The 19,526-nt window shown below is 40.2% G+C and overlaps 1 protein-coding gene across 1 annotated transcript; it reads right to left on the reverse strand.

Annotated features, from left to right (window-relative positions):
• Nucleotides 1–511: 511 nt before the first annotated feature.
• LOC131248005 (heat stress transcription factor A-1-like) lies at nucleotides 512–18,185 on the reverse strand. The gene is made up of 2 exons (XM_058248036.1): nucleotides 17,597–18,185; nucleotides 512–2,468 (listed from the first exon to the last, which is right to left on the reverse strand). Exons 1-2 carry the CDS (start codon nucleotides 17,828–17,830, stop codon nucleotides 1,182–1,184), a joined length of 1,521 nt encoding a protein of 506 aa, XP_058104019.1. The 5' UTR covers nucleotides 17,831–18,185; the 3' UTR covers nucleotides 512–1,181.
• Nucleotides 18,186–19,526: the final 1,341 nt, after the last annotated feature.

The following is a 19,526-nucleotide window of genomic DNA, read 5'->3' on the forward strand; positions in this document are numbered from 1 at the left end:
AATTTTTCAAAAAAATCTTGTTGAAAAACAATTAAAGAAAACAGTCTTTTCATTTCTCACTGTTTTTTTAGAAAATAGTGTTTTCATTTTCCTTTTTTATTTCCACGAATCCAATCAGGCCATATGGAGCTTGGAAAACAAAAGGAGAAGAAATTGGCATTTTCTTTTGAAGTTATTTTCTAAGAAAGCATTTGGGGAGAAATGAATAAATAAAATGAGGGAGAACCAGAGTCATTTTTTAGACTTCTTTTTCTATGAAAACACATTCTTGATAAATGTTTTTTCACCAAAAAGTAAACTCCTATTTAGGAAAGAAAAAATGTCATTTTTTTCAAGAGTATTTAAACCAAATACTTTCCAAGCTCCCAAACAAGCCCTAAAGCAAAACCCTTGCTTCATAGAGCCAATAAAAAGAGAGAATTCTATTCATGGACGCATATCATGTCTTATTGGCCACAACATATATGCGTTCAGCTCAATCAAACATTCCAATGCTAATCACACTCCACACTACAAACTCAAAGATGTGAAATAGTATAAAATCAAAATCAAAATACTGTGAATACACTATGGAAGTAAATGAGCAGTTAACCTCATCTTAACATCAGCCACATCAAAGCTAAAAAAATATCAATTAGCTTCCACTTTCCCCTACAACAGCCACACAGACCGCCTACCGTGATTACGCTCTTCTTCAAAGACAATCATGTGATAGCTATTTCCACATTTACATGCCATATCACAAAGAACTCAATATTACCCTAATAACATCGACTCTTTCAAAACAACTGCAGAAACCGATCAAAATGACAGATGATGCAGTAAGCTTCTATAATAACATGTTATCTACCGGTGCATTGCAAAAGCCATTTACCCAAAGCAAGAGATCAAGATCAATCAAGAAAGCCCATACAGACACCAAAAATGGGTTCCTGGACTTTCCTGCGACACCTCATTTCACTTTGGCTAAGCTTGATTTTTATTTTATTTTTCTCTTTTTCTTTTTTTCTTTTTCTTTTTTTCTTTGGTTGAGGCCTAAATGAGGAATTCCATCCTCAGTGTAATGCTGTGAGAGATTCCTATATTAGCTGCTTCTCACTTCGATCTGATAAGAAGGATCATTACAGAAGAGTAGATTACCTCGAGTGACTCGAAACAGAAAATATACATAAATATAGTTTTCAGCCTTTGTTTTCTGATGTAAGAAGCCCCATCTGTTCTGCAAGATGATCCAGGTGTTGAGATTTGTCCCAAACATTTTCGCACTCTTCTTGCATCTCCATTTCCATTGTGTTAGTTTCTTGAGTGCTCGACTCAGCCTCCTCTGTTTCGCCTGAGAGCGGGCTTGCTGAAAGGAACTGTTCCCAGAAAACATCATTTATGCTTGGAAGCTTGGGTATGCCATCAAATAAGATATCTACATCAGTGTCAGTAGGGAATTTTTCAGCTTCTATCGGCACCCTCCCATCAACTCCCACGGACATGGAGTCGATGAACCCACACCCCGCATCAGGCACCACAAAGCTCTCATTCAGGACATCAGCAGCACTGCTTTCTGGAACTATTCCTTGAATTTGAGGTGCAAATTCGGGAATAACGATATTAGTCTGGGGTGGAGTGATGGCTTCTTGCACACTAGATAGCATGCTTATATCTGGATATTGAGCAATTGTTTCAATGTCAGTGGCAGGAGACTGAATCTCAGATACTGCAGCAGATGGGCAGACACCAGGAAATGCCGAGGCTGAAGTCAGATATTGATGCCCTGAGGTTGGTGGAACTTCTGCAAGCGTTACCCCCGAGACCCGACTTGAACTACTTCTACTATCCAATGCTTCGGACCGTGAGGGCACATTATCAATTAAAAACCCATCGGAGTTATTCGGCAATTGCAGCATGGGAGATGGATCAGTCTTCAGTATTTGCATGAGCATGGCCTTCGCAGCCTCATTGATTAGAGGCTGATATTTGACTATTTGCCCTTCAGACATGGTGCAATCACTCCCTGAGTTCTCTTTCTCATGTTTCGGGAGTCTTCGCTTTTTATTCACTCCAGCGATGCGCCTGTTGCTGTCGTTCTGCTGCACCAGCTGCGCCAAAAACCCTGGGCTCTGCATGGCCTTCGCCAGAAAGGACATCATCTGCTGCTGGCGCTGTTCCATGCCCTGAAGGCGCTGCCCTAAGGTTTGCATCTGGTGATCAGTCGATTGTTGCTGCTGTCTAAGCCTAACCAGTTCTTGCATAAGGACATTCTTATCCCTTTTAAGCCTCTCGATTTCTTCCTCAAGACCAAACATCCCCACCTCAACACATGCCCCAACTGATGTGCTTTGTCCTTGTGGCTGCTGAGGTTGAGAATGAGCATGACTGGGTTTTCGTCGATTGATACTCTTTAATAAATGCTTTTGACCTCTCAGGAACCCCTCATTTGCAAATTCCCAGCGATCTGGGTCAACCTTCCTGAAACCCTGAAATGAAGTAATCAAGAACAATGAAAGTAAGCTATATCATCATCATATACTTGTCCCCAGCTATTTGGGGACAGCTGGATCATCCATGACAGAGAAGTCACAACCTTGAACACAAAGTTCCAGCTTCATAACAGAACTGAAAATCTAACAGCGGAAAGTAATGCATTACAGGAAAAAAAATTAAAAAATCTCAGACAGGCGGAAACATTTCACCATGTTATCAACATGTGTCAATGACTCCTTGAGTACATGTACCAACAGTTTGCATTGTGAAGAGGATGCAAAGATCATCTCTACACCCATGGTTTCATACATACCTTACTTGAAAGGAAAACAAAGGTATATGACAGAAGCACTGCGATGTGTGCTCGCCGCCGAGTTAAATTCTGAAGGCGCCTGAGGTTCACGTGCCCTGTGACAATTGTGTCTGAGCTCCAAGCCGCTCATCAGATAGGCCCCACCCATACACACCCTGCTCGTCAATTCTCTACTAGTGTCCAGTTTTGTACACATGTAACCACCTGACAAGAGGACCAAACAACCAGGATGCAGCATTCTGCATAAAATTTGGGCACCATCTTGATTTGAAAACTCTGTGAAATGGGCATCTAAAATCCCCAAATCTTTCTCAAAATCTCGAAAGGTTTTGGGAGAAACAACAGGTAATGGTGGTTTAACAATGTCGCATTGGTTGACATCCTAAGAAAATTGACCCAAAGTCACAAGAATATTTTGAAACATTTTAAAGTAAAGAAATGGCTTTGGGCTGGCAGTAAACTAAATCCACCCTGTATCCATAACTTGATGACAAAAAATAAAGAAAATCTAGAGAAGTGACGTCCAGTTCCAACCTGACATTAAAAAATAAAAATAAAAATGTCTGGACTCAGTGGTCAGCATGTACCCGAGTTTGCCAAGAGATCAACTGAGTTTCCTCCAGCTCCTAAAAAACTGGGTACACCCCTAATTTGAAGTAATCCTGTCAGTTAGGAAAGTTTTTTGTGTACAAAATTGGGTTTATAGGTCTTTCTATATCATGGTACATGGCTTGTGATGTTACATGTGGACTTGCATCCAACGCAAACATGGCTTGATGGGCAACTTTTAGATCATGAGGAGAATGTTGTGTAGCTATTTAAAGCAGATGTGGGAAGAGAAATTGTAGAATATGAAACTGGAGGCAGTGTGATGGAAGTTCTGAAGATGGATTCATGTCATGCAAAAGCTAGGTACCCGTGACAAAGTCCACAAAATTGCACTTACATAAATAACATAGCGAATGGAATGGATTCTAGCGCATTTGTTATGATCCTTCTGTAGAGTGCCGCAAATTATTTTATTTTTTTTTAAGTTTTCAATAACGAACTAGTTTGCAACTCAAACTGAAAGGAAAATTTTATAGGATGGCTATAAGACTGCTTTAAGGGACAGAATGTTGGACAGTTCACAAACAATATGTTCATAAGCCGTGTAGCTGAAATAAGGATGTTGAGATGGATTAGTGGCAAGACAGATAGAATTAGAAATGAATGCATTTGAAGGAACTTAGAAGTAGCACCAATAGAAAATAAGATGAGGGAAAGTAGACCTAGATGGTTTGGTCGTGTGCAATGGAAACCAAAAACTGCACCGGTTAGAAGTAGTGAGTGTTAGTTTTGATAATTGTTTTTAAAAACTAAGTGAGAGAGAGGGAGAAAAGCTACCTTTTTTGCTTGGAAAAGTTCCTTTGGAATTTGCTTGTGGGAATAGTCCCATATCGGATAGAGAACGGGACTTTTTCCACTTTAAATATGAATGCATGTAGATGGCTTTTGTTGAGCTATTGAATATGCTATGCCAAGCACCGCACGCGCGCCCACCCGCCGCGTTGTGTCATGCGTGTTTTATTTTTTCTCCATTGACCAATTCCTTTGGTTTTAAGAAGCCCATTGGTGTAATGACATTGTGACCATTTGTACAACAGCCTTGTTAACGTTGGCAACTACCTAAGCGCCAGGTGCCTGCCCCATAGGCATATTGGTTTTACTATAAATACATCTAATTAGAGAGAAAACCTAATTCGTTTTAAACAGAGAAAAAACCCTAGCAAACTCTAGCCTTTGTCTCTCTCTGGCTCTCTTGATTCCTCCGTTAACGAGTTTTTTCCTTCATTATTATCTGATATTCTGAGCATCAGCCACATAGTGTTCTACCCTTGTCGATTGGCGGTTGTATCCCAAAGGCATTCATTGCAGGAGATGTGGACTGTTCATCTGGATTGGAGAAACAAGCACGAATTGTCTTCAGGAAAGTGACTTGGATCTGTGCCTTTGCTGACAATTGATTCTTATTTTTTATTTCATTAATCCCTTCTCCAGTCCAGGTGCACACATTCCAGTTTAAGCACTATTTGATTGTATTATTAATTGTTATTGGTAATTGCTTGCAGATCATATTTGTTTCCATAATTTTTATGCACTAAAATAACAGTAAGTCGGTATGAGTTGAAGGCTCTAAAGAGGCAAGGGGAAGGCCTGAAAAGACATGGGTGTAGGTAGTAAGAAAACACTTGATAACCTCTGGTCTAAATGAAGTGACGGTCCTTCATAGAGTAGAATGACAAAAAAAGGATTCATATAGCTGACACCAATTAGTTGGAATAAGGCATAGATGATAATATTGATGGTGATAATGATGATGAACTACTTTGCAAGTAATACATGCATATCATCTGCCGAATTATATTTAACAACGTGGGGGGTCCCATGATGGACTAAATTCGATACCTTAAAACATAGTCTAACAATTGGGTCAAGATATTGCAGTTTGCAGAAAAACATATTGATGCAGAACAATTAACCACTTGCTCTAAAAGCTCGAACTGATGGAGCATGGCGAATTAATCCCTTTATCTCATAGCCCAGGCACCACATCTCATGGGTTAAGACCTCGGCCGAACCTCCCTCGTAGGCCCCAAATCACATGGGTACCGCCTCACACAAGCCGCCCACCTCGAGTGTATCCCTGCATCCACAGGCAACCCCACTCGAACCTGGTGTGAAAATGCCCCTGCATTAATCACCCCTGGTGAGGAGTCTCGAATACGAGACCTCCTGCTCTGATACCAATTTGATGCAGGACAATTAACCACTTGCTTTAAAAGCTCGAACTGTTAGAGTATGGTGAATCAATCCATTTATTTCATAGCCCAAGCCGCACATCTCATGAGTTAGGACCTCAGTTGAACCCCCCTCGTAGGAAAAAATCACATGGGTATTGCCTCACACGAGCCACCTGCTTCACACAGGCCGCCTACCCCGAGTGTGCCCCTGCATCCCACAAGCAACCCTACTTAAGCCCAGTGTGAAAATGCCCCTGCATTACATATACAAATTTATCAGCAGCAGCAGCATCGTCTAAGCCTTATGCCAACTAACTGGGGTTGGCTACACCAATCCTACTCTGCCATTCTACTCTATCAAGGGCCATAACATTAGTAAACCATAATCATCAAGTAATTTCTTACTACATCCACCCACATCCTTTTAGGCCTTCCCCTCATCCTTTTTAGAGCCTTCAACTAGCACCAACAAACTCCTAACCGACGTAGTTCTCGGTCTCTGTTGCCCTTGCACATGATCAAACCATCTAAATCTACTTTTCCTCATCTTATGATGCCCTAGCATGAGTTTGGAATGCCATATTATCAGGATTCATGATGAAAGTTATGGCAAAAGTTTCACGCTGGCTGCCAAACCGACACAACCTCCTTTAGACCGCCAATGACAACACAAAACTCGCACAAGCGCTATGTAATACTCTATTACATAGGTTGATTAAAACCAGCAAGTCAAAATTGCATACAGAATAAATTCATCCCAAAAAAAAGCATTCAAACCATATAATACTCTATACACAATTTGAGGATTATCCAAAATACAAGCCCACTGAACACAACAATCATTATGTTCTGTTCCAGACAACAAACAAAATCGGATCCAATATTAAAAGGAAGTTGTTATCGATTTCATTAATTGGAAATTTTATAGAAAAAAATTACAACAAAATAGAGAAGATCAAGCTAAGTATTTCACCTCTCAAAAATAAATAAATAAGCTAAGTATTTCAATGCTTTATTTTCATACTCGATGTACCCATTATTTGTACTCAATATCACATGGAATCTACTTTCTTACGAACAACAAATTTTTTAAAGGAAAAGCAGAGTCATAGAATGTGAATGATTTTTTTATACAATTAAATTTTTTTTTTTTAAAAAAAGACAGTGTCAGCCAGTATGGTTCTGAAAGCTCCTTCTATAAAGTCCAACACTATTGCTTCCATCTCAATGGGATCTCCCACTTCATTGCAAAACAACATTGGATGGCCCTATTGTTATCTGTAGGCACCCTCCAATTCTAAAAGGCTCCACATTGCTGGAAGAGGAACCCTTTTTTTTTAAAAAACGAGATGGAAGCAGAACCATTAAATTTAAAGCTCCCAAAAACTGACATAAGGACAACTCAAAGATATATATATATATATATATATATATATATATATATATATATATATGGTTCTTCAGAATGCAAGTCTACCCACACAACTGGTTGCAAAAAGGAAGATTTGACATTTTTGTTGTTACAAATTACTCTGTTAGTAGAAAAAATGTAGTCTATTCCATCTGCCAGTAGATTTCAGAACTGTTTTCCAGTTCTTTATAAGGTTACCAATTCTCTTCACGTTTTCGTCAAAAGAGAGAGAGAGAGAGAGAGAGAGAGAGAGAGAGAGAGAAGAAGAAGAAGAATCATTTTACCACTCAAACACCACCAAACTCATAGAATCAACCCACAAGCATTATCGAATCACAAGCTAAGTAAAAGTTTTCAAAATGTGTCCAGTACTATGAAAGTCATCTCGCAAACTCCCATGGAAACAACCCTTCATCAAGCCTCCCCAAAAGAGCACTTGAAATCCAAAACCTAAATCTTGTATAGCATCAAGCATCAATAATTTTGTTTTGGACTTGTTCCGAGGAAACCCTCGCCCAACTCCTACAGGCCCCCTGAGCTTGTAAGATCCGTGCTCTCTAAAAACAAGACCAGAAATCTTCCTTAATTCTACAATTTAATTGGTGCAAGGAGAGAATGAATAGGCAACTCATGGGACACGTAACAATGCGTGGGATCCAGGCCACCATGAATATCACCTAAAATTAGATAACCATCTCCACCAATTTCAATGTTACTAAAAAAAACAATGATAAATAGGGTTACGAGGTTACAAGAAGGAAAAACGGCAGGGGAAACCTCTAGGTGAAAGATTGGTGACCCTCTTCGTCTCCAACATCCCATTTCGAACCTCAAACAAGCTCCTCCTGGACTAATTAAGAGATTTTGGCAAAGTGGCAGATATTTTTTTATCCCAAAGCTTAAGGGGCTTCTCCCACTCCAAGGGCTTCTCCCACTCCAAGGGCTTTGCTTTGGTAAATTCCATTCCAAATCCAAGGCTCTAAATGCTATTAACCCCCTCAATGAGACAGAACTAGAAGGTATATTGATGTGAATTTCACAAAAGAAGATTTGGGTTCTAAAGGGAAACAGAAGTCGATGGTTGTTTCTAGAACTCTAGTAGGAACATCTTCATTTAAAGGTAAAGCTCTGATCATCTTAGAGAGGTTGGTGAGCAATGCTCAGAAGGCTCAACCCTTTGAGATGCTCCACCCTCCAGCATGAGCAACTATTTTCAAAGATGTCCTAATGAAGAGCAACCGGCCTCTAAAATGCGGCGAGGTCCGCAGAAACGGGGTCAGCAATGTCATCCACATTGATAGTTGTCATTACTTGGGCCAAGGATTTGAAGATGGACATGAGGGAGAGATCTAAGTCAGAAGTTTTGGCATCCCTTTGCATGCCTGGGTTTATGGAATCGTTCGTGGAGATAGGCAGTTGTTTTGCCAAGGTGATGAGGGTTGATCAGCAGACAATTCATGGTGAAATCCTTGAGTGAGTGAGAATTCTAATCCGAAGCAGTACGGAGACAAGCTTCAACATGTCAGAGGTGCCTCTTTTCCTATCACTTTCGAGGTGGACAAAAAAAAATCTGGGAATATGGACTCTCTGATGATGTATCTCCACCCCTTGATTCAGCACAACTTCCATTCTCAGTAATTGGAAGGAGTTGTTGATGTGGAAGGGGCCTCCCTGTCTCACGTGATAGATATCCCAATGTCAAAAACCAATTGTAAATCCTCCTCTTCACCATGATAGCAAAAAACCTAAGAGTAAGCAAATCCAGCTAAGCCAGAGAAACAAGGTGGGTAAATTCAAATGTCCCGCAGAAGATACAGCTGCTTTAATTGAAAAGTTCTTTAGTTAGCGATATGTCCACATGTCAAGAACAGGAAGAGGCATCTGGTGGAGAGAGGAACTCGCTTTAGACGTATGGAGGATGCACAACGCAGGTAGACAGATCCTCGGTCAATATAGAGATCCCAAAAAATTGGGTGGCCAACTATGAAACGATGATAACTCATCTTCAAGTGATGGCTCCCACATTAGTCACTCTTCTCAGTCGATGGGTTTTCACACCGAAATGAATCCACCAGTTGAAAGGGTTTCCAATATATGTTCTCTGGGCTACATGGCAGTTCCTTGAACAAACATGTTGAAGCCCTCCCTCCAATCCTTGGAGACCATGATATTTAGGGAGTTTGATGCCGTCCTGCGCTCTGCTAAAGGTGGAGTGACTAGAATCAATGTGGTGGGGAAGACATCACAGTGTGAGATCTTCATTGTTTCCAGCCATATGGACTCTCAAACTAAAACTCAGGAAGCTGATGGATCCCACAATCCCCCTTGCCCGAGACAAGGGTCAATGGCCAAAAGGCCACCGATCCAATGCTCCCCCTTGATAACGATGATATCAAAGGGAAGTAAACAGTTGGGTGCCACTGGGTCTATACTATTAGGTACCTCCTAAATGGATCAATTGACAGATATAAGGCTCGATTAGTAGCCAAGGGCTACACTCAAACCTATGGTGTAAACTACTACAAGACCTTCTCTCCAATAGCTAAACTTAATTCAGTTCATGTGATCATCTCCTTAGCTGCAAATCTATCATGGTTGTTGTTCTAGTTGGACGTGAAGAATGCCTTCCTTCATTGTGATCTTGTTTAGGAAGTTTATATGGATCCGCCACAAGGCTTTTCCTTAACTAGTGGCCAGTGTTTTAAATAGCGGTAGCATGTTGCGTAGCGTTCAACCCTTCGTAGCGTGTAGCGAAATAGTGTAGCGTGTAGCGTAAGCTACACAATACTTCTATTTTTTAATATATATATATATATATATATATATATATATTAAATAGTAAGAAAAAAGCAAAATATATAAATGTCACACCACTTACACACATACGTACACCACTGTGGGCCCACCATAGAAAACAATGCAAATCCACCCCTTCACACACCTCAGTGGGCCCCACGTGGGCCACACCATAGAAAATAATGCACATCCACCCCTTCACGCACCTCAGTGAGGCCCACGTGGGACATACCACAGAAAAAAAAAAAAATTTAAAAAGAATAAAGAACAAAAAACCGAGAGTAACCAGCATTTTAAAGGGGAAAAAATGAGGAAAAAACTGAAAATACCAAGTTATTTTCATTGTACATCGAAAAAAATTCATAAAAAAAGGAACGAGCATACCTATTTTTGTCTCAAGATGAGATTGAATCAGTGAAAATTGCAAATGTTGAAGCTCCACAGCCGATCGATTTGCCTCTGGAAGCAGCTTTTTGAACTCAAGATTGAAGAATGGGGAGAAGAACAACGTCAGCAGCGTCGATTTGCGTCTGGAAGCAGATTTTCGATCTCAAGATTGAAGGGTGAGGAAATGAGCAGCGTCGACGGCGTCGGTTTGGGTCTAGAAGCAGATTTTCAATCTCAAGATCGAAGGGTGGGGAGAGAAGCAGCATCGGCTGCGTTGGTTTGGATCTGGAAGCCCTTTCGAATAGGGTTTTTTTTTCCTCTTAACTTTAGTTGTTGCTTTTGGTGTGAGTTCACCACTGTTTAATACAGTGAAAAAAAAAAAAAAAAAAGGTAGCGCACGCTACCTGCGCTACACGCTACGCATCCGTAGCGTACGCTACGACCCCTGTAACATGCGCTACAGGGGATATACGCTATTTGCAACGCTACGTAGCGATTTTGCTATGCTACGCACGCTACTGAAAACACTGCTAGTGGCTAACATCGAATTTGTCGGCTCAAGAAGGCTATTTATGGTCTTAAGCAATCACCCCGGGCCTAGTTCAACAAGTTTAACAGTGTATTGTTAGACTTTGGCTTTATTCACAACCACTAGGATTATTCTCTTCATCTATCACCAGTCACCACACTACTAGGATTATGGTGTTACTCATTTATGTAGATGATGTTGTCTTAGCTACTAATAATGTTGTGGGCATTACTACTCTCAAATTGTTTCTTTAAACATGATTTGCTATCAAAGTTTTGGGTACACTTCACTACTTTCTTAGTACTGAAGTTGTTGGATCCCATACTGGAATTGTTCTCTCGCTGCGAAAATATGCTATCGATCTCTTGTCTAAGATCAACATGCTTGAATGTCGACCCATTGCTACTCCTATGGATGTTGCTCAAAAACTTGATCTTGATCAATGTTTTCAAAATCATTATCGTATCGTAAATCGTAGTAGGGGTTAAATCGTATCGGATCGCAAATTGTATCATAAGATTTTTTACAATTTTCTTTAAATTTTGAAAAAATATATAAATAATATAAATAAATCAGATTTTTTTTTAAACTCATCTTCCTTTTGCCATCAATGTGCACCAAGTAATACCATGTCATGATAGATTTAAAGGATTCTTATTCCTTTACTTTTTCTCTTCCATAAAATTTTCTTTTAAAAACATACAAGGGTCCTTTAATAATTTACGTTCTTTTCACCTTTCTTAAATATAGAATCATGGTGGAGAAGCGGCCTTCGATACTGTAGACCAACAAAAAAAGATATTTTGATTTCTAAACATCATTTTTCATTCCATAATACATGTAAGTCAACATGATCATAACCACCCATAAAAACATTTTAGTTAAGTCATACATCAAAAATAATTTACTTTTTTTAAACGATTCTTATAGCCCCCACCAATTTAAAAATATAAAATGAAAGCCAAGTGAAGCTTAAAATAGAAGAGAACAAGTATAATTTGAATCATAAATCAAGATTTGAATCATAAATTGTAGGATTCATATAAAAAAGGCTTCAAGGCAGGGATTTCAAATCGTTTTGCGTAAGATTTAACTAAAATCGTATATCGTAATTAAATTGTAGGATTTGGACAACATTAGTATTGATGATGAAGACCTATATCTTATCTTGGCATGAATCATCACTTAGTTGGTTATCTCATTTATTTGACCATTGCTCGGCATAACCTGTCCTTTGTGCTGAGCGCCGTCAACCAGTTTATGCATGCTCCTCGTACGGCTCATATTTCTGTCATATATCTTCATCTCTGATGTTGACTGTGCCAGGAGTCTTCATGATCGACAGTCTACATTTGGCTATTGCACCTTTGTAGGTGGCAATTTGGTCACATGGAAAAGTAAAAATGCAATCAGTGGTTGTTGGGCCTACTGTAGAAGCTGAATATAAAGCTATGGCACATGCGACATGTGAACTGAACTCATATGGCTCCATGCTTAGTTATGAGAACTTGGTTATCCTTCTTTTGGTGCCATTCCTTTGTACTGTGACAATCAAGCCACCATTCATATTGCTAGCAATCCTATGTTTCATGAATGCACTAAACACATTGAGATAGATTGTCATTTCATCCATGAAAACGTGGCCGTCGAAGAAATTAAAGCTCCATTCATTCATTCGGGGGAGCAACTAGCTAATATGTTCACTAAATCTCTTGGTCAAAACAATTTGCATCGCCTACCCGACAAGTTGGGCATGATTGACATATATGCTCTAACTTGAGATGGAGTATTGAGTACTAGTGGGAATATATGTATACTTTGTATTTTTTATATACCTTATATACTCTGTTAGAGCACCATTTGTACTTTTGTTTTAATGTTATGAGAGTTGTGTGGAGAATGATACACAATAAGTTACCCTAGCCTCTCTCTCTCTCTCTCTCTCTCTCTCTCTCTCTCTCTCTCTCTCTCTATATATATATATATATATATATATATATATATATATATATATATATATATATATATATATATATATATCCTTTCTCTTCTACTTTTCCTATAAATTTCTTCTTAAAGCTACTTCTACTTCCCCTTCTTTCTCCATCACCCACCTCCACCTCCAATTCATAGATGACATGTTAGTGAGGTGTGGGGCAAAAGCTAAGCTAAAGAAATTGAAAGATGTCCTTAAGTCCTTCAAGGCGGTATCCGGTCCTTAGTTGGATTTTTCCCTATCTCATATTTGGGCCTTCCCCTAGATGGCAAAGTAGCAGCTCAATCAACCTGGACTTGGTTTATAGAAAGTATTGAAAAGAGGTTGGTAGTTCGGAAAATTAAGTTACCTCTTGTTCAAAGTCAGAATCGGTTTAATCAAGGCAGCCCTCTTATGCCTCACAATTTATTTCCTTTCACTATTCAAAATACCTGCTGTAGTTGCAAAATTAAAAAATAAAAATAAATACATAAACAAATAAAACTAGAGAAGATCCAATGATAATTTTATGGGAAGGCAAAGGTGACCAGAAATAATTTCATCTAATGTGTTGGAAGGAACTACAACTCTTGAAGGGGGAAGAAGTTTGGTTTGGGCCATATTCAAGAAAGAAATTGGAGCTTGCGATGCAAGTGGTGGTGGGAATTCTACTACCAACAACAATCTAATGCAGGGGCATTTTCACACTGGGCTTGAGTGGGGTTGCCTGTGGGATGCAGGGGCACACTTGGGGTAGGCTGCCAGTGCGAGGCGGGTGGCTCATATGAGGCGGGCCCCATCCGTGTGAAGCGGATGGCTCGTGTGAAGCGGAACCCATGAGAAGTGGGGACCACGAGGGGGGTTCGACCGAGGTCCTAACCCATACGATGTGGGGCCTGAGCTATGAGATAAAGGGATTAATTCGCCATGCTCTATCAATTCGAGCTTTTAGAGCAAGTGGTTAATTGTCCTGCACAATGTTCGAATTATCTCCTATATTATCGAAATATCTCTGATATTATTTTTATCTCCAGCTCAGCGATATCGATAACACTGGTGGCGATACCAACAACGCTGGTAGTATCAAAAATTCCAGGTATTAGCAATGCATCGCTGAGTATCGCCAACGTATCAATATCGCTAATGTAATTGCCAATATTTTCAACTATGTATATTCTAGGAGTCGCTTGTATTGCTAGTGTATCGCCAATATTTTTTACTACGTAAATTCTAAATAATGCTTGTATCATAAGTGTATCAACGATATTTCAATAACATCGCCAACGTATTGATATCATCAAATTTTTATTTATTAGAAAAAAATTATTTCAATTTTTTTTTTCATGGGCACATGGTTGTATGTAATGTTCAATTTGTCATTGATAATATTGATAATGTCTCAATATTATCGATATCGCAACATGCGCAATATTGAGGCCACATTCTCTTGTTCCCTTTCCAATTATTGATGATTTCTTGGTGAAATATTAGGTGTTGTTGATATTTTGTAATATCGATGGATGTTTGGATGAAAGGTTGGATGGTTAAAAAGGCCGGATGTGATGGTTGGACTGATTCAACAGCACATGCTTTTAAGGCTCCATTAAATGGAAATGTATACATTCATTTTGCAATTTTTTTATTTCTAAATATGCAAATATGTACATTTTAACCCCTCCTGAAGTTACGCTAAAAATTCCACTGTTTTCCCCATGTTTCCCCGCATTTCCAGTTATCAGCAATATTATCAACGATATCAATATTGTTTCCGTATCCCTAACCAGCAAAACTTATAGCGATACCGAAACTTCAAACACTGGTCATGCATCACAATCTCTATGGCGAAGAATCATTGTAGATAAGTATGGCTCTGAAAACATAAGATGGGATCCTTGATGCCCATGTGGTCCTACAAAATCAGAACTATGGAGGGACATCTGCAAAATGGGAGATCATAACAAAGTTTAGGAAAGCACTCTCAGAGAGGGAACGGGATTTAAAGTTAACAAAGGAGACTAGGTCAGTTTTTGGAATGATGTCTAGCTTGGGGAGTTGCTTGTTGATTCTTTTCCTAAGCTATATAAGATGACTTCTGCAAGGGCATCACTGTAAAGGACAGCACAATAAATATAGGAGGAAAGCCTGTATGGAATATCAAGTTCAGAAGAAATCTTAGGAAGGAAGAGATTGCCAGATTTCCATAACTTCTGAGAGCCCATGCAAGCCCTTGGCAACAAGGATGATTCGAAGCGGACTGCATCCAGGTCGTTTGCAGTTAATCATTCTTCCTCAAGTTTCGAAGAATGGTCCCAATTCATTCCCCTCACTTGTTTGGTCCTCAGTTGTCCCCCTCGTCTTGTGGACAGCAGTGAAGGACATGATTCTAACAATTTCAACCACTTTCAAAGTAAGGACCTTTCTATCCCTAATAACGTTTGATGTATTGTCCAAAACCGGCATCATCCATGAATGATACGGTTGTATTGGCCCAAAACAAACCGATACAAGGTGATATGGGGCAGTATTGATGGTGAACAATATGGTACCTGATACACCAATATTAAATCTTAATACCTAACAAGAGTTTCATGTGAGAAAATAACATAGACTCTCTCTCTCTCTCTCTCTCTCTCTCTCTCTCTCTCTCTCTCTCTCTCTCTCTCTAGCCTAGCCTAGCCTAGCCAGGTCAGCTAGAGAAAGTCTTGATGATCAAGGCCATCTGATGTGGTACTTGCTCTTCTTAGCTTTGTGTTGGAAGTTTGGATGGAAAGAAAGATACACGTCTTCAAAGGCAACGAATCCTCAACTCTCGCAGCTCATCCAGTTCAACCTTTGCACATGGGCTCTCAATCTCAAAGTTTTTGAGGGCATCAAAGATGGTGTGAGGTGATCTGGACCAAGCATCAAGACCTGAACCCCTGCCCATTTGGTTAGTGGTTGGAGGCCTCTCTTTGACACATCTTTCAGCAATGATGCCCAGATTTTCACCATTGGAGGTATTCTATCTAATTCTAACCAGTGGGCTTGGGAGATCAATGATCACCTTCCCTGGACTACTTCTACTGTGGACTCTAAGCCCTTGGCTGTCATTTTGGCACTTAGGGATGCAGTTTGGCTTATCCACAGTCAATTTCAGCAGCATCAGACCTCCATCGAAAGGTTCCACCCAACATTATATCTTTGGCAAAGGGGAAAGGATGTCTTCGCTATTTTGTTTATTTATTTAATGAGATTGGAGCCCTTGCTGGCAGGTTAAACATTTGATATAACCCCCTTGTAGGCGACACTGATCTATGGTGCTCGATCTCACATCCGTTGGAGCTTCGCGCTCATGCATCTATGTTGGAATTCTTTTTCCCTTTTTAGTTTTAATGAAATTTTGTTATCTTCTAAAAAAATAAAATTAAACCCCCTTTTTTCCACAGTTTACACGTTCACGAATTTGACTAATCTAAAGAATCAACAACTCTGCCATAGAACACGAGAACACAAAATTCTCGTTGTTTATTTCTTTCGAGCAAGGGAAAAAGAATCTAGTATGCCCCTGAAAATCAAAACAAACAACATAGAGTGCAAAATGCATTGCTTCTTCCCTCCAATGTGATTGAACTTTTGAACTTTCCGCAAATGCCAGAGCAGAGTTACCCTAACAGAAGAAAGAACCTGAATTTTCCCACTTCAAGAACAAATCATCAAAAACAATAAACAATAACCCACAACAATGTTAGGAAGCTGTATTGGTTCCTCAAGAAAATTCATACTTTTAAATTACATCTTTCAAAGCTCAAACATGAAATAATTCAAATACCACTGAGTATTCAATCGTCAAATATCACAGGAGTGGCAATTGGTCAGATTTGGTAAGTCAGCCGGGGCCTACCTGTTTACTATACGAGCTAAGAATTCAAACCCAATCCCGACATCCAACCATGACCCAATATCCAAGCCCCACCCATTTACTAAACAGATCCAGAAACTAAGCCCGTCGCCTGACCTAGAAACAAATAATTAGGCCCAAAGCTGCACTTGGCTCAACCCATTTAATAAACAGCCTCATTTTCAGGCCTGTTAGTATTATTTAAGGAGACTTGACCATATAGAACATTCTATGTTAACTTAACACAATGTTTTTGTTTTCCCTGGCATGCCACATGTATCACATCTGAGCCATGCACAAGGTGGGCCCCATCATAGAGATAACCTGGGATAAAAACTAGGACAATCCACTAATCAGGCAGATACACCACTGACTAAAGCATGTCTATGGGCACCTAATCAGTGGGTTGTTCCGCTTTTCACTCCAGGTGATCTTCATGGCATGGTCCTCCATTTTCATAGCTCAGATAAGCAGAAATAAAATTGCAGTATGAGATCATTTCTCATATTTGAGATGTCTGGGGAATCCCTTCTATTACAATTAATAATCTTCCATAAGTTGGTCGGATCAGCTCATGATCCACCCGAGCCCAACCCATTTATTCATCAGGTTGTTATCTTCAGGTCTGAACCAACCCAAAAACCTGAAAAGTGCATGTGGCACAGGCCACCTACGAAGTGGGTCAGGGACGGCAGCCCATCCCACAAGCCGACCCAACTCATTCCAAACCCTAAAAATCTCAGTGAGCTACAGCGTAATCACCTTCATGCTGCCATCCGCATTACATTATTCTACGCCATGCTGTCTAATGTCAATTAATTACAATTCTACCAATTAATTACAATTCTACCACTATGTTTACTTTCAGAGATTTCTAAAGGGATAAACCAAAAATCAAACACCATAGTAAGGTCAATTCTGGAATACCAATCACTAACATTTTCCAACGCCGCTGATTTCTGACGAAGTAAAAAAAACGACAAATACAAACAAGAATCTGGGCAATTCGGAATCAGCAGAAATTGCAGACTGCAAGAAATCAGGGCTTACGTATGTGTTTAGCTGACGAACGAAGCTGGAGAAGTTGTTGTGCTTGAAATACTTGGGAAGTAGGTCACGCGCAAACTCCGGCGGGTTCCACACCACGAAGCTGTTGCTGCTTGGGCTCCAGGAGACTATCGCATCCGTCGACGGATCGTCCACCATGTCGTAGGTCTTGCTGAGGAACGGCGGCGGAGCGTTCGCCGCCGCGTTTGAGATCGTGCTGCCATGAGCACCGTCCATTTCCCCAAGATCAAACGGCCGACATCGATCCAATCCAATAAAAGAATTATATAAGAAAAAGGGAGAAAGAAAATTCAAAGCGAGGTTTATTTAGTAATTTTAGGGTTAGAAAGGGTTAGAAATTAAAAGAGAATTGCAATTGAGCTTTTGAAGAATATCGATGGAAGAAAGGAGAGAGACATTGGAAATGTGTGTGAGAGTGAGGTGCTTTAATGGCAGAAATGTAAAAACTCTAAAATGCGATGGGTAAGTTTGAAAGGATTTTTCATTTCTTCTCTTCTGGTGACGACGACGGAGAAGAGTGACTCGAACCGGCGCGTAGAGACTGTCGTGGCCTCTGGCCGTTATTAGGCTTTGTACATCAAGTCCAATGGAGAAAGGGGCTGACGTTGGTGGAAATATCGGATATGCCACTATTTCTTTTGCGTGGAAGGCGGTACGGCAGATATTACTAACGAACTGCGATAGTACCTCACGAAGGTAAAACTACCGCTAGCCGAGCGCCACGTGGGAGAAACTTTAATGGATCCGCACCGTCCATCAGAAATGCTGCCTCATTTCCATCATGCGCTCGAAACATGATGATGATCCAAGACTCAGATAGGCCATACCATCGGAATCAGCTGGGATTTGGCGTCTACCGTGAGTTTTATGTAGGGCGCGTCGTAGTGTTTATATGCCATCCAATCCACTCATCTGATACTATTCATTATAATGATAATATTACTCAAAATCATAGTATTTCAAATTTAATCTGGACCGTACCAGGAGAATTTAGAAAATTTTGATTAATTTTAAATTTTCTGATGTTGAATCAGTCTGATTTTTTGGATCAAAATAAAACAAGGGGTGATGTACCTGATGGACGGAGTGGATTTCACGCATATTAAATTGCTTTTCCACGTTTGAGAAAGTTTGCTGCGGTAAGTACCCAAGCTGAGGTGGGGAAGAGTTTTCACTTCCTAATAACAGAGAGACAATCGGGTTGGGAATCGCGCGCGTGGGATTCGCTCGTGTGTTCTCCAGATACGTCTTACGTGGAGTGTGAGTGTGAGATCTCGGCCATTAATCAGGTCGACTGTGCGGCACACCTGTTCAAAAGTTGAGGATGATCGGTTCATCAGATGGCCAACGATTGTACGTTTGATGTGACCTGAGGGCCACTCCTTTAGTTCTTTCCATTCTCTTGTATAAGCACACAGGCACACATCTCTAACGAACCAACCTCATTTTAGGTCAGGGCACATGCATAGTGGGGCTTGCCTGATGAATGCATTAGATGTTTCACACGTGTATCACCTTGGCACGCGTAGATCTGGTCTCTATAACTTTATTTTTTTAATTCGGTCCAGCCAGTGCCCATGTGTTTCTTCAGCGGGGACAGTCATAAAAGGGCGATAGACCAAACATGCCAATGGGCAAATCTTAGCCATTAGAAAACATCATTAAAATCACTAAGATCTGGCCAAAACATTTTTTTTTTTTAAGTTGTAGGGTTAGGATTGTCAGATCTTTGTGATGAATTTTTGTGGAATATATGAGGACGCAGATTGAGAACACCACTACGTAGCTACTTGGTGTAAGGATTCTACGAGGCCCACCGTGATGTATGATTTTTTATCCACACGGTCTATCCATCTCGCCAGCTTATGCTAGGGCATGAGCTCCAAAGCTTAAGAGGAACGGATTGAAGGAA

The sequence above is a fragment of the Magnolia sinica genome, chromosome 6, assembly GCF_029962835.1.
Source record: "Magnolia sinica isolate HGM2019 chromosome 6, MsV1, whole genome shotgun sequence".
NCBI classification, from domain to species: domain Eukaryota; kingdom Viridiplantae; phylum Streptophyta; class Magnoliopsida; order Magnoliales; family Magnoliaceae; genus Magnolia; species Magnolia sinica.